The sequence below is a fragment of the Sarcophilus harrisii genome, chromosome 3 (assembly GCF_902635505.1).
Source record: "Sarcophilus harrisii chromosome 3, mSarHar1.11, whole genome shotgun sequence".
Taxonomy (NCBI): Eukaryota; Metazoa; Chordata; class Mammalia; order Dasyuromorphia; family Dasyuridae; genus Sarcophilus; species Sarcophilus harrisii.
In genome coordinates, this window is record NC_045428.1 from 1,368,022 (window position 1) to 1,381,730 (window position 13,709).

General features: G+C 60.6%; 1 protein-coding gene across 3 annotated transcripts in view; it reads left to right on the forward strand.

Moving 5' to 3' along the window:
• The first annotated feature begins 345 nt into the window (after nucleotides 1–345).
• The window catches only part of ANKFY1 (ankyrin repeat and FYVE domain containing 1), a 44,411-nt gene continuing 31,047 nt past the window's right edge, over nucleotides 346–13,709 (forward strand). Inside the window, exons 1-3 of one of the 3 annotated variants that reach the window (XM_031957372.1) lie at nucleotides 346–757; nucleotides 5,927–6,119; nucleotides 13,085–13,203. In XM_031957372.1, coding sequence (XP_031813232.1) covers nucleotides 721–757; nucleotides 5,927–6,119; nucleotides 13,085–13,203 — 349 coding nt within the window. In that variant the 5' untranslated portion in view covers nucleotides 346–720. Of the gene's footprint in view, nucleotides 758–2,425; nucleotides 2,882–5,926; nucleotides 6,120–11,368; nucleotides 12,042–13,084; nucleotides 13,204–13,709 lie in introns of those variants that run through there. The other 2 variants (XM_031957373.1, XM_031957374.1) reach the window with 2 other exon arrangements.

Genomic DNA, 13,709 nt, shown 5'->3' on the forward strand with positions numbered 1-13,709 from the left:
GTGGGGCCGCAGAGGGCGTGGCCGGCCAGGGTGGGGGCCGCAGAGGGCGTGGCCGGCCGGGGGAGGGGCCGCAGAGGGCCCGGCCGGCCAGGGTGGGGGGGGCGCAGAGGGCGTGGCCGGCCAGGGTGGGGGGGGCGCAGAGGGCGTGGCCGGCTGGGTGGGGGCAGCAGAGGGCGCGGCCGGCCCGACTCTCCACCCGGGGGTGCCACGCGAAGCCCTGGTAAAAGCGCCGCGGCGCCACGAGGAGCAGCAGGTCACGAGCGAGGGAAGCCTGCGAAGTTTTCCGCAGCCGCGGCCGGGAAGGGGGGGCGCCCGGCGAGAGCCCGAGGGAGAGCGCGCCGGGGGGGGGGAGGGGCAGCGCGGACAGAGGCCCGAAGGCGGAAGATGGAGCCCGGGCAGCCGCGGGACCCGCGTCGGGAAGGGGGGCGGCGGGAAGCGGGAACTAGACGAGGAGGGAGGCGGGAAAAGCGGCGTGCGCGTGCGCGCTGGAGATCAGCTACTTCGTCACTAGGGATCCGGTTCCTGCGCCCCACCCACCACCCGCGAGCACGTGACGGACGCCGAAGGGCGGGGTAGGTGGGCTCAGTGCGCCTGCGCAGCATCCCCGCTCCTCCAGCCGTTTCTCCGCCTCTCCCTTGAGCTCCGCCTCTTCCCGGCTGCTCTCGCGACAACTCCCGCCTTGGGAACGCGCCGCTCGCGGCCCTCCCTTAAAGTCTCGCGATGCTCGCGGGAGGGGCCGCGGCCAACATGGCGGACGGTAAGGCGCCCACCGGGCAGGGTGGGGCGGGGCAGCCCTGGTCCGGTTCCGTCCCAGCTGGGGCCCCCGGATTGAGTCCGGAGCTTAAGGAGGGGGCTGGGAGGGCGGGGGAGGGGAGGGCTCGCCCGGTTCCCTCGGCGACGCTGCCCCCGCCCCCACTGCCAGCCTCGCTGGTGCGGGACTGGGTGTGTGTGCGGGAGAGAGACGGGGGCCGGGGGGGGGCGGGGCTGAGGTGTGCGGGGCGTGCGTGACAGTGAGCGTGGCCGTGGCAGGGCGTGGAGGAGGGGCTGAGGTGGGCACGGTGGGATAGGGGGGCGGGCGGTGGAGGTGAGCAGGTGGGGGGAGGGGGTGAGGAAGGGCCGGGGCGCGTGCGGCGGGTCCGAGGCACAAGCGGGACAGCGGGTGAGCAGGTGCAGGCGTGCCTGAGTGTGCGCGTGCGCGGGCAGGGCCGGACAGGCGCGGCCTCTCCGTGAGTGACAGGGGCCGAGGGGGCGGCGCCGGGGTGGCCCGTCATAGCGGCTGCGGGGGCCCGGGCCTTCGCCCCTGCGGGTGCGCGCGGGAGCCGGGCCGGGGTCCGTGCGGGGCAGGGCGGCAGGGACCGGTGCCGGCCTGGGGGCCCCCGAGCACGACACGCGGGGGCCCGTCCGCGCCCGGTGAGCCCGAGGAGGCCGTGGTTTAAGCGGAGCTCTTTTCCGAGGGTCCCCCATCCCTTCCCTCTTTCCCCTCCTCCATCTGGGCGGCTCCTGGGGAAATGAAACTGACCGGATCCCGAGGGAGGGCGGGAGGAGAGCGCCCAGCCCCCTGCCTGCTTCCCCAGGGAAGGCCCCCCTCCCGTCCCTTTGCTCTTTGCCTGTGCTCTTCAGCGCCCCCACAGCCCGGGAGACCCTCCCACTTCCCCTGCGTCTCTCCCTGCCCTATCCCCCCACCCAAAACAAACCTCCGGGACCAAGGCTGCCTGGCCCTTCAGTGACTCGGGCCCTCCCAAAGGTGGGTCCTGGACCGGCCCGCAGCTCTCCAGATGGAGGCACGGAGGGTCGGGAAGGCCTGAAGGCAAATCCAACCCCAGCCCTTCCTTACCAGCCGGGGGGCCCCAGCGAGTGCGGGCCGGCATGGAGCCGGATCCGGCCCAGGAGAGCGGGCCAGACGCGTGGCGGAGCTCCTCCAGTTCCAGACCCCGTGCTGGGCGGTGCCGGCGGCTTCAGTGTTTCCCGGCCAGGTCTTTCCCTCCTCCCCTGGCAGAAAGGGCTTTTGAAACCAGGCCGAACGCGTTCCCGGACCGGGAAGCTTGGATCTTGTCCTCCTTCTCCCCATGCCGCTTTTGGCCTCAGCTCCGATCCTCAGAGCGCGGGCGCTTTGCGCTTTGCCAGAGGCACATCGGCCGCCGACCTCTCCCCGTAGTCGTGGCGCTTCGAGGCTGGCGGCGGGGGTTCCGGGAGCGCTCTTCTGGGGCGCTCGGAGCCATCGTCATGCTCCTCACACACAGGGGAAACTTGTCTGCGCCCCACGGCCGGCCGGCGTCTGAGGCCACATCCGAACTCGGCTTCTGCAGACTGCAGTCCGGTGACCACCGTGGGGCCCAGCTTCAGGCCGACCTCAAGCCCCTCCTCATCGAGTCTTCTTCGCTTAACCACTACTTAGCCTGAACCTTTCTCCTAAGTGTCATTAGAACCATGTGTGCCAGGGATAGCGCTAAGCACCAGGGCCACAAAAAGAGGCACAAGGTGGTCTTTGCCCTCAAGGAGCTTGCATTCTGACGAGGAGAAACGGACACGTAATAACCAGCTTTCGGCAGGACCAGTAGGAAATAATTAACACGAGAGAGGAACCCGAGCTAAGAGGAGTTGGAACAGGCTTCCTGGCCGAGGTGGAAGTTCAGTTAGGACTTAATGGAAGCCAAGAGGCCAGTAGTCAGTGAGGAGGAGGGAGAGCGGGGATGGCGGACGAGGAGATGGAGGCGTTTGTTTGGGAGCAGCCGGAGCCCGGGGCCACCAGGTGGAAGAGGATGTGTCCAGGAGGAGACGTGTCACCGGACAGAGAAGGACCCTGAATGCCAAACAGAGCATTTGAGCTTGACTCTGGAGGCCATAGGGAGCCTTGGAGCTTGTTGAAGAGGCGAGTGACATGGTCAGTTTGCCGGGTGGTTGCACAATTGTGATACTTTGATGACTCAAGTATTTCCAGCCCTGGTGGGCTGAGCTCCAGCAGCTCATTTCCCTTAGTTTGCTGTAATCTGCAGTTGTTCCCTCCCTGCCTTCAAGGCCTCCCTTACTGCCTTCCTCTTGAAGTAACTTCTCCCCACTAAGATTGCTGCTCCCTTGGTCTGCACCCGTTACTCACTCAGGGCTCTTTGATTCACCTTTTGACATGTTTGGATCCTAGGAGAAGAGAGTCCGAAGGAACTTCCCCGTCTGCCTTTTCCTCCCTCCCCAGCTTCCCTTCAGGGCCCTTGCCCCTTCCGGCTCTCCTGCCCTAGAAGCCCCTTCCGTCTCTTGGGGTTCCTGTTGTTGGCTCTGCTTGGAAGCTGGTGCTTGTAGCTGACTCAGGGCGCTTCAAGGCGAGCTGTGGCCTGTCTAGGAGGGGTCGAGGCTAGCCGCCTTCCCCTTAATGTGACTGAAGGAGGGAAGAGGCCTCTGCAGGAGCTCCCAGTCGGCGGCTGCCGGCTTCTGACCGGGGCCGAGTGTTTGGTGGATGGCCTGGAGCCGGGGCTGGGGCTGGGCTCTCGCAGATGGACCCCTCCAGCAGCCTGTGGTCCTCGGCACTGCCCGGTGGCTCTGAGATGGAGGGATCTGATCGGTGTCGGTAACAGAATTTGAACTCGGGTCTTCCCTAGATAGCTGGTGATTGGGGGCTAGAGAGCCCGGAGTCAGAGAAATCCGAGTTCAGATCTGGCTCCAGACCCTTGTGGGCGCATCTCTTAACCGTGTTTTTGCCAGTTTCCTCCACTGTGGGATGGGGGAATCCATTCCTACTCTGGTCCTGTGAGGATCGTCTGCAGCGACACCGATAAAGCACTTCCGTAGCCAGGGCCTGGCACCTGGGGCTGTGTCAGTGCGAGCCAGGTGTTCCCTGAGCTGAGCTGGAAAGGGCCTCAGAGGTTCGGCTTCCGTGGCAGCAGCTGAGCCAGTGGAGGCCCAGGGAGATACTCTTTCCCCGGCTGCCCCAGAGCAATTCGGAGAGGATCCCAATCCAGGGCCTTGGGTGTCAGGGCCCTGTGCCTTTTGCCACCATCATGCTCCCTTCTCCCACCCTCAAGGACTAGTGGGTGAGCAACCACGGGGTGGTACAGAGGTGAAGGAAGGAAAAAGGCTGACCTCTCCTGGGCCTGCCCACAGCCAAGCCAGCAGGCTCCTCGGGCCCAGGCGGGCCACAGAAGCGTGGGGGTCATGTCAGAAACTGTGGGGACTTGGGTGGCCACAAGGGAAGTAAGCTTGGACTCAGAAAGGGAAGTGGAGTCTGCTTCCTTAGGCAAGTGCAGAATTGCCTTGGCACGAGGAGTGGGCACGGGGGGGGGGGGGACGGGGGGGGGGGCAAGCTTTATGTCCCCATCCCAACCCTCCAGGAGAGGCAGCTTCCCACTCCACCTCCTCCCTAGGAGAGCCTCAGCTCCTCCTGGGGAGAAGTTCATGTTCCTCAAGACCCTGAGCGTGCCCCACTTCCCTACCTCCAAGGCCTCCACTCGTGCCTCTGGTTGTAACAACCGGTGCACAATAGGCTGTCTGGAACAGGATGTGCCTCAAACTTGTGTGTTCCCACCGAACCATGAGCTCTCGCATCTCACGGCCAGGACTTTGGGGGGGGGCCGAGGGCCTCAGGGCTGGGACTGCCTGTGTCTTCCTTGTCCTTGGCCCGACTGCGGCGTGATCTTTGGCGGGTCCCGCAGGGAGCTTCAGCCTGCCTCCTCTGGAGGCTGGATGGGGAGGTGCCAGGGACAGCTCCGGGCAGACTCAGGGCACGTGTGCGGCCCTCTCTTGGGAGCCGGCCCCGGGAGCCGAGTCCGCTTTGAAGGGCTCTGGGCTTCTGAGAGACAGGGGGGAAGGAGGCCTGGAAAGGCCCTCCAGGGTCACCAGCTACTGAGTGTCTTAGTCTGCATTTGAACTTGGGACTCAGTGATTCTAAGCCTGACTTCCTGTCTCTGCCATCTTGCTGCTCGGGCGTGTAGGTGTAACTGGCATTTAGGGGTGTGGAGGGTCTAGGAAAATGTAGGCTGATGGGGAGGAGAGAGCGTGTGCCAGGCCCCGAGGTCACTGAGGGAAGGAAGAGAATGCACTGAGGAGCCACAGCTGCTGGATTATCAGAGGACGACGACATATTGTCTGGGGAACATCTGACCTAGACTTCCCACTGTGATCTGGGGATGGGGAGCGGGGGGCACGGTGTGGGGGAGAGCCATAGCCAGGGAAGGAGCCTAGAAGATGGAAGGTGAAAGTTTAAGATAAAAGGAAGTTTGCTCATTATGGAGCAGGTATTGCAGAGGGCAAGCCGCTTCTTCTTTGGGGTCTTTGCCTGGCAGCCCCCATCCCCTTGACTCAGTCTGTTTTCCCTGGTAGTTCAGCGTGATTCTCACCCAGGCCTTGCCCCTTCTCACCTGTGCCTGGCCAAAGCGTTCTCTCCCCTTGTGGGCACATGAGCGGGGGTCCTGCCCAGGGCCATCTTTCACAGACCCTCTTCTGCTGCTTGTGTTTGGGGGACCAAGGGACTAGGCAGGGGAAGGGTACCAGGCCTGGGGCTGGGTCAGCTGCAGACAGGGCCATCCCTTTACCTCTGGTTTCCCATCGTGCAATGGAAAAATAGCATCTGTCCCATGGGCCTGTTGAGTGGATCCTGGCCTCCAGGTTGGGCTTTTGGGTGGCCAGAGAGTCCCAGACGAACACCGGGTTACGTTTTGGTTTGGTTTGTGGAGCTCTCCCCATTCTGACCAGGCTGGAGTCCCGAGATGGCCAGGGGCGCCCTGCGCCCTTGGCCTGAGGCAGCGTCTTGCTTCCGGCTTCCTTGGCAGTGAGTCAGCTGATGGGTGACGGTTCATCTCACCTGCAGCTTCGCCCGGCGTCCGGGCTTTAGACCAGGGTGTTGGGCGGAGGCTCCTCCGAGCAGTCCTGCATGTGCGCCTGTGAGAAACGCGGCAAAAGGGGCAGCCCCCGAGCCTGACCCTGCTGTCTGGTTCCCTTGCAGAGGAGGTGGCCAAGCTGGAGAAGCACCTGACCCTGCTGCGGCAGGAGTACGTGAAGCTCCAGAAGCGGCTGGCGGAGACCGAGAAGCGGTGCCGCCTCCTGGCGGCCCAGGCCCACCAGGAGGGTGGCAGCGACTGCTTCATCACGCGCCTGCTGAGGATCGTGGCGGATCTCTATGAGCAGGAGCAGTACAGGTGAGCGGCCCACGTCAGCGCCCCTGCTCAGGAGAGTGGTCAAGAAGCCTCTGGGAGGGCGCTGAGCAAGCCCGTGGGGATGGCCCGTTTCGCTTCCGGCTCGCAGTCCCAGCGCCTCCCTCTCGCTTCTGAGGAAAAAGTCAGATTCCCTCCCAGTCTGGCCCTCACGCCCTTGCGGTGGGCTGGATTTAGGGTTCCGTCCTCCGTACCTTCAGGGGCTGGTGAGGGTGTTCCCTCCTGCAAAGGTCCCTGGGCCCTGGTCATCCTGCAGGGGCTCCTTGGGCAGGCCCCCTTGGGAGAACTTCAGGGGGCCCCGGGGCCCTACACGTTAGCTCACCTCCTCAGCCTGTTGTTCTGTGGATTGAGCACAGACCCATGCTCAGGGATGCACAGTAGGGGCAGCTGGTGGCCCGGGCCTGAGCAGGGAAGAGGAAGCGGTGGTCCCGAGTTCAAGTCCGGCCTCAGCGATTTACTAGCTTTGGCTTCTGGGCGGTCATCAGCAAGATGGGGTTACGGGGGTGAGACCGTATCCGTCGGGCTCTGCAGCCTTTGCTATAGAAGTGTCAGCTCTCATTGTCATAGTGAGTAGGGGGTGCTTGAGGGAGGAAGGATAAATGACTGTGGCACAAGGAGGGGAGACGTGAGCTTGCAGCTGCCAGTTCCCACAGGGAGGTGGTCAGAGAGGGCTTCCAGGAGGGGGCGGCATCTGCTGCAGGCACTGGGGGAACGTCAGCAGCTTGTGACTGAGATGGGGTGGTCAGATAAGCCACGAATTGGAGCAGCTGGAGCCAGGAGTCGTGGGCTAGCCCGGTTGGAGCTACGGGCAGAGGGCTTTGGATGGCAGCCCTGGGACCCTCCATCTCCTTAGGGCAAAGGCCAGGTGTGGGGTGTGAGCAGCTGGCCTTGGCCCCTGAAGGGGAGCGTTGGTTCTGGGGAGATGGGCCAGAGAAAGAAAGGCTACCTGGGAGGCCCGAGGCTGCAGAGGAGCTGCATTTGTGAGCTCCCCCGGTGAGAGATGGCAGACTTGGCCACTGGTGGTCTGTGGCTCAGGAGGGGTCCTAGGTGGGATGCTGGGGCGACAGCCACAGGCTTGAGAGCTGAGGAGGCCCCTAAAGGTCACAGTCCAACCCTCCTAGTTGATGCCCGCAGTCAGTCTCGGGGCATTTGGACACTGGTAATGACCATAAGCAGGCCCAATGGGCCTTGATCCGAATCACTGATCAAAAGAGGGGGAGAGGGAAGGCACAGACCCCTGGAGACCTCCTTCCAGCTGACTGGTCTCTGAGTGTTTCTTTTGTCGTACGGGCCTCTCCCCTCTCCTCCACCAGAATGGCATGAGGTGCCTTGATCCGATGTGGGGGAAGCGCACCCGCAGCATTCTCCCCACTTTGGGCTGCAAGGGGCTTTGTCAGGGGTCACCAGCCAGCTCTCTCATTGTTTGTTCTAGAATTCTGTGGGTTCCGTTCTGTTCCCTTCTCACCTCTTTCTTCTCCGAGTGAGGACAGCGCAGGCCCTTCCCCAGCTCTGCGCCACTTGCCCCATTCTCCCCAGGTCTGCCCACGCCACTGGCCGGGGCTCGGCTGTCCCAGCTGCCTCTGCTCTCGGTCTCCAAGGATGCTCTTCCTCTCAGTTCCCTTCTGGGCTGGAGGGTCCAGAGCAGGGGCCTTCCACTAGTGTGGGCCCCAAGGCCTTGACTCCGGCAGCAGGAGGCGCTTGCTCTGTGCCTGGGGGGCTTCTGTGGGCAGCTCCCCTTTGCCTTCCCTTGTCCTCAGATGTCTGATTCTTGGGACTTTCCCTATGACTGGAGATGATTTTAATGTCATCTGAAAATTGTCTCCAAGTCCGTTCACCCTTTTTCAATTGGGGGATGACTTGTGCTCTTACAGATTTGAGTGGGAGAGACCTTTATCAGAAACGCTGGCCGTGATGGTTTTTCCCGGCTCTGTGCTTCCCTTTTAATCTTGTTTCTGTTGGTTTGTTTGTGCAAACCTTCCTTAATTTAATGTAGTCCAGGTTGTCCATTTTGCCTCTCACAGTGTTCTCTAGCTCGTCTTTGGCCATAACTTCCTCCCTTCTCCAAAGATCTGACAGGGAGACCAACCAGCCCTTGCTCTCCCCAGTCCCCCTTCAGGCCCAGATCATGTGTCCCACTTGACCTTACTTTGGTGGAGGGCAGGGGATGCCCAGTTTCCGGCATAGGCTCTTGCAGCTTTCCCAGCAGTTTTGGTGAAACAGCAGCTGGGCTTGTGGGGTTTGTAAGTACTGGCTCACGGTGGTCGTCGCTCCTTGTGCCACGGGTATCTAACCGATCCCCCTCACCCCCTGCCGTTTCTTAGCCAGCACTAAACGGTTGTGATGACTCTGCTTAGAGTCTCAGGTATGGTACTGTTGGGCCGCCATCTTTTGGATTTGGGGGGGGGGGGTTCCATTAATTCCCTCGATATTCTTGCCCTTTTCTTCCAGAAGATTTTTCAAGTTTTTTTTTTAGCTCTATAAGTAATTTCTTGGCAGTTTGATTGGCGCGACACTGACCAGTTTCTCAGGCCGTGAGCACTTGAGATGTTTCTGGTTGTTTTGGTCTGACTTTTTGTGTGTGGTTGTATTCACCCAGTTCCTGGGTTTGCCTCGCAGGCCCCCAGGGGGTTCGTTTGGCCCCCAGGGAGTTTCCATGGGATTTCTCTTTCAATCTCTTGCTGCCAGGAACCAACTCTTTTTTTTTTTTTTTTCCTGCAGCAATTAGGGCTCAGTGACTTGCCCAGGGTCCCACAGCTAGGATGTGTTACATGTCTGAGTCTAGATTTGAACTCAGATCCTCCTGATTTCAGGGCTGGGGCTCTCTCCACTGCGCCCCCTAGCTGCCTGAGCCAACTGTTCTTAATCCCGGTATTTTCCCTCCCTTAACTGCCACCTTTTCCCAGTATTGTCCATGCTTGTCATCTCCCTCACTGTGAGAGGGCAGGGGTTGGTCTTTTGCCTCTCTGTGTTCCCAGTGCTGAGCACGTGTCTGGTACACAGTAAGAGCCAAATACATGTTTATCAACTGCCCGACTGGGTTAGTTTCTAAATGCCTCGATTTCCCATTTCTGACCAGACACTCGGGAGGACCCTGGAGAACAGCCGACGCTCACTGAATTGCTTCTCCCGGCTCCATTTCCTCACGGTGGGGGGAGTCTGGGCTTTGGCCACAGCACCTCCGGATTAGCCTGATCCCCCTCCGCCCCCCGGGACTCCCCAGCTTCCCTCCAGTCTCCATGATGCTTTCCTGGTCCCTCTTCATTCCGCCGGTCGCTTCCCGCTCGTCCTGCTTCCTGGCCCCCTCTGTTTGCCGGCTGTCCCCTCCGCTAGACTGGGGACTCTGAGGGAGGGCTGCCTTTTGCCTCTGTTTGCACCCCGGCCCCGTGACAATGACCGATAGAGGCTTATTGGCCAAGGCCGGTGATGGGGGAGAAGAGGTGCTTTCTGATGTTTCCCGTCGGCTTTCTCGATCCTTGCTTGGTCTGTGAAGGAGAAAAAAGGAGACTCTGGGAGGGAGGGTCAGGGTCAGGGCGCCTTGTGAGAGGGGAGCAGCCTCTGAGGAGTGATGGGGCTGGTTGTGGGGCTTTGGGGTGTGTGCACTCAGGGCTCCCGGGGGGGAGGGGCAGGAGGAAGCCGAGGGGGTGGTCAGATGGGGATGGGGAGAACCCAGGCAAGTCTGGTCATGGAAGACATGGGCGGAGCCTGGTGCTACTGCCTCAGAAAGAAAGCCAGATGGGCCATGGGGGTGTGAGCCAAGTGGCAAGGGGAAGGTGCCTGGAGGCATGGGGGGCAGCCTAAAGGTACTGGGGGAGACTTTGAAGGGGAAGATGGGGGGAGCAAGAGTAGGAGAGCCTGGGGGGGATTAGTTGGGACTGGGGAGGGCTTGTGTGTGTGGGGGGGCCAGCACTGGCAGAAAGAAAGCCCCTCTCCTCTGAAAGGGCCAGTGTGGAAGAGCCACAGAGAGGGGAGGGGGGAAGAAGGGGGAGAGCCTGGGCAGAGTCAGAGTACCTGTATCTGTGGGGGGGAGGGGGACACGTGCTCTGCACAGTTTGGTAACTTCTGGCAGCAGTCTTGGCTGACTTCTGAAGGACAGGCCCTCGGGTGGGTAAATGAATGGGAGGGGGGCAGCAGGGAGGGGGTCAAGAGGCCTGGAGCTGGGCAGGGAGAGCTGGCAGGATTCACACTTTGCACTAAAGCTGAGATGAAGTCGAGTCTCTTGGGGTGAGTGTAAAACCTATCATTGGGTTCAAGACCTCGTTGTTGCCGCCTTTACGTAGCGCTTGCTGTGTGCCAGGCCCTGTACTGCTATGGAAGGAGCCCCCATGGGGGCAGGGGTGAGCCGGCCCGCCGGGGCCCCGGCTCCTGGCATCCGAGGCTGCCTCTGGCTCTAGCCTCGGACCCTCCGGGCCCTTCTGGCCACCTCCGGAGCGCTGGGCCCGAGCGCGGGCTTGTAGCCGAGTGACCAGGAAGTTTGGGGAGTCTCTGTTTTCTCATCTGGTAAGTGGGGATCGCAGACACTTCCTCCCGGGACCATGAGGGCCACACGAGCAAGGCTTAAAGCGCCTGAGGGAGGGCCTGTGCTGCTGTTACCGTCGGCGGTCACCGGACCCCGGGCGAGACGGGGAGAGCGGCCTGCACCCAGCGAGGGGCCTGTGGGGTCTGAATGGGAGCACAGCACAGCATTTTTGCCAGGCTCGGGAGGCCATTTTAAGTGTAGGGAAAGTGCAGCTTGTGAGCAAACCAGCATCAAGGCTCTGTCCGGAGGAGGCTCCCCAGCAGCCCCTGGCTGGCCCGGGCTCTGTCCAAGTGCTGAAAGAAACCAGGGCCCGGCCAGCCGCCCGCCCAAGGGGAGGAGAGAAGCGGGGGCCTCCCAAACAGTCCCTCCCCTTCTCAACTCTGGGCGCCCTCCTTCAAATCCAGCCTCAGATGTTCCACTGAGCCTCTGGGTGCCTCAGTTTCCTCACGTGTCAAGCAAGAGTAAGAATGCCCACCTGGGACAGGGTTTCTGGGAGATGCAAAGGAGCCACAATTGTAGAGGGATCACCTCTGGGCTGGCACGTGGCAGGCTTCAGTCTCCAGTGTCCTCCTGGGGAAAGAAGCCTTTTCCATTGTGGGGGGGACCCTTTTCCATTATTTTTATAAAATAGGAATTGATTTTTTGAAAAGAGCAAGAATTTAGTTCTCCTTCCCACCTGCCCCTGGCTTTTTTTTTTTTTTTTTTTTTTTTTTTAATAGCTTCTATTTTCAAAATCCACGCAAAGATCGTTTTCAACATCCAGCCTTGCGATCGCACTGCACCAAAAATCAGATCAGAAAGGAAAAAAGGAGAAGGAAAAAACTCAAGCAACAATAAAAGAGGCAAAAATGCTGCGTGGCGCTCCCACCTGGACCCCACAGGCCCCTCTCTGGGCGCACACAGCCCTGCCCACCCCAGGTCTCTTGGAATTTTGACCTTGGCTTTTAAGAGAAAAAAGGGGAGGGGAGCCCAGCCTTTGTAGTAGATCTGCAGCCAAGCAATCCTGCGTCCTACTAAGATGGCCTACAGATGGATACAGACTGTTGGGGAGTGCTTACCTTTGTTTCCCTTTAGTTGGGTGCCAGGCTCCCTCTTAACCCCATGGGTCAGGTGTGAGCGTGAAAGGGGATGGTTTCTGGCGTAGAGACCTGAGCCACTTCCCCTGAAGGGCCAAGGTTGGAAAGCACCGGGCCCCTGAGCGCTATGGGCTCGGTGGCTAAGGGCACCTCGCTGCCTTCTCGGGGGTTCGGTGGGGGGATTATTCCCAGCTCCAGCTCTTCCCCCGATTCCGGTTCCAAGTCATGTCTTTCCTACTAAAGTGGTCATTTGGAGAATTCGACAACGCACCCTTCATTTAAACAAAAGCGCCCCAGCCTCTGGGATCAAAAATGGTAAATTATCTTTTACAGTTTTCAGTTTTCTTCTCCAGATGATACATTAAACCCTCCTTGGTTATTTGGTGGCTTTGGGCAGAATCCCTCTTGGCCGTTTTCTGATCTCGGCATTTCCGAACTGGGAAAGTCCCCTTGGACTCCTGATCACGGCTTTGACTGACTCGGGGGATCTAATTGGGCATCACAGGCGGAGCTTAAGCAGCTCCAAAGCTCAGAGTCTTTCTTACTACCTGAGCAGCCTCCTCCCGTGGCCTGCGCCAGTGAAAGGCATCAGAAAGCGGCACTTGGCTTATGGGCGGAGCGCGAATGGAGCCTCGATTGCCTTCCTGTCCTCAGAGGGGTGTGTTTGGTTGGGGAGGGATTAGAGGCTGGATAGAGAAGCCCTGGGATGCGGCCCGCATGGGCCTGGCAGGGCCAATTAACAGGAAACTCTCGTGCGTCTTGGCCCCCCTGTTGTGTCTGTCTGGCCACAAAGCTTCTGGAAACTGCTCTCCAGATCCCCCTGAGGGCCCCGAGGCTGGGCCCTGGGGCGTCAGCACCTTTATCCCCTGGCGTGTTTTGTCCAGGATCCTTTGCTTGAATTCCTTGATCTGGGATATCATGGGAGGGAGACTGTAGGCAGGTGTAGACGGCAGATCATTTGTCCCTTGGCTGGGGAGAGGTGGCCCGAGGCCTCCCCCATCCCAGGGTCAGGCCTGTGTGCCCTTGGGGTCACTGCCTTGCTCTCGGGCATAGGCCGGGGGGCTGGGGGCTGAGCTCAGGGCCTAATGTGCAGTGTGACTGTTGGGGAGCATCCTTGGAAGCCGTCTTGAAGGTGGCAGACCTTCTGTGGCCTGGGTTGGGCGTGGCGTTGGGCTTGGGCGAGAAGGATGCCCATCAGCGCTAAGGTGGAGAGTCTAGACTGTGGGCCCCCGAAAGTTTTGCTTCCACTTCATAAGCTGGGCTTCTGAGGGTTCTCTAGGCAGACAGACAGACAGAAGGGCTGGACTTGGGGGGCTGCCTGGTGCTGCTCGGCTCACGTAGCTCTTTTCCTTGGCCAGTGACCTGAAAATCAAGGTTGGTGATCAGCTCATCAACGCCCATAAGTTTGTGCTGGCCGCGCGCAGTGAGAACTGGAGCTTGACCAGTCTGGCTTCCACTGAAGAACTGGACCTTTCGGGTGAGTCTCTGCCTGCTGGGGTCTGGGCGGCTGTTCTGGGGAAAGCCCTTTGGGGAAGCAGTCACGCCAGCTTGGCGGCGGGGTGTGTCTCCTGGGTGAGCCCAGCGGGCATGTTGGCGTGCTTTAACAAGAGGCCCAAGAAAGTGGGGGGTTTAGGGGACAAAAAAGTGGGAGGCCGAGGGGGTGGACGGCCTTCGGGAGTTGGCCTGTGTGCTGGGAACAGCAGAGAGGCCTGTGTGGGACCTGCCAGAGGGGCGAGCACTGAAAGGATTGGACAGGCCTCCGCCCCTGCAGAGACGTGGGGGAGGGGGAGGCCCCCTCCCCTCTTCTTGGGATCATGCGTCCTCTGTCATTTTTTTGCTGAGGCAACTGGGGTTAAGTGATTTGCCCGAGGTGTTAAGTGTCCGAGGCCAGATTTGAACCCGGGTGCTTCTGATTTCAGCACTGGTACTCTATCCACTGTGCCCCCTAGCTGCCCCATGTCCCCTTTCTTTAAACACTTTTTA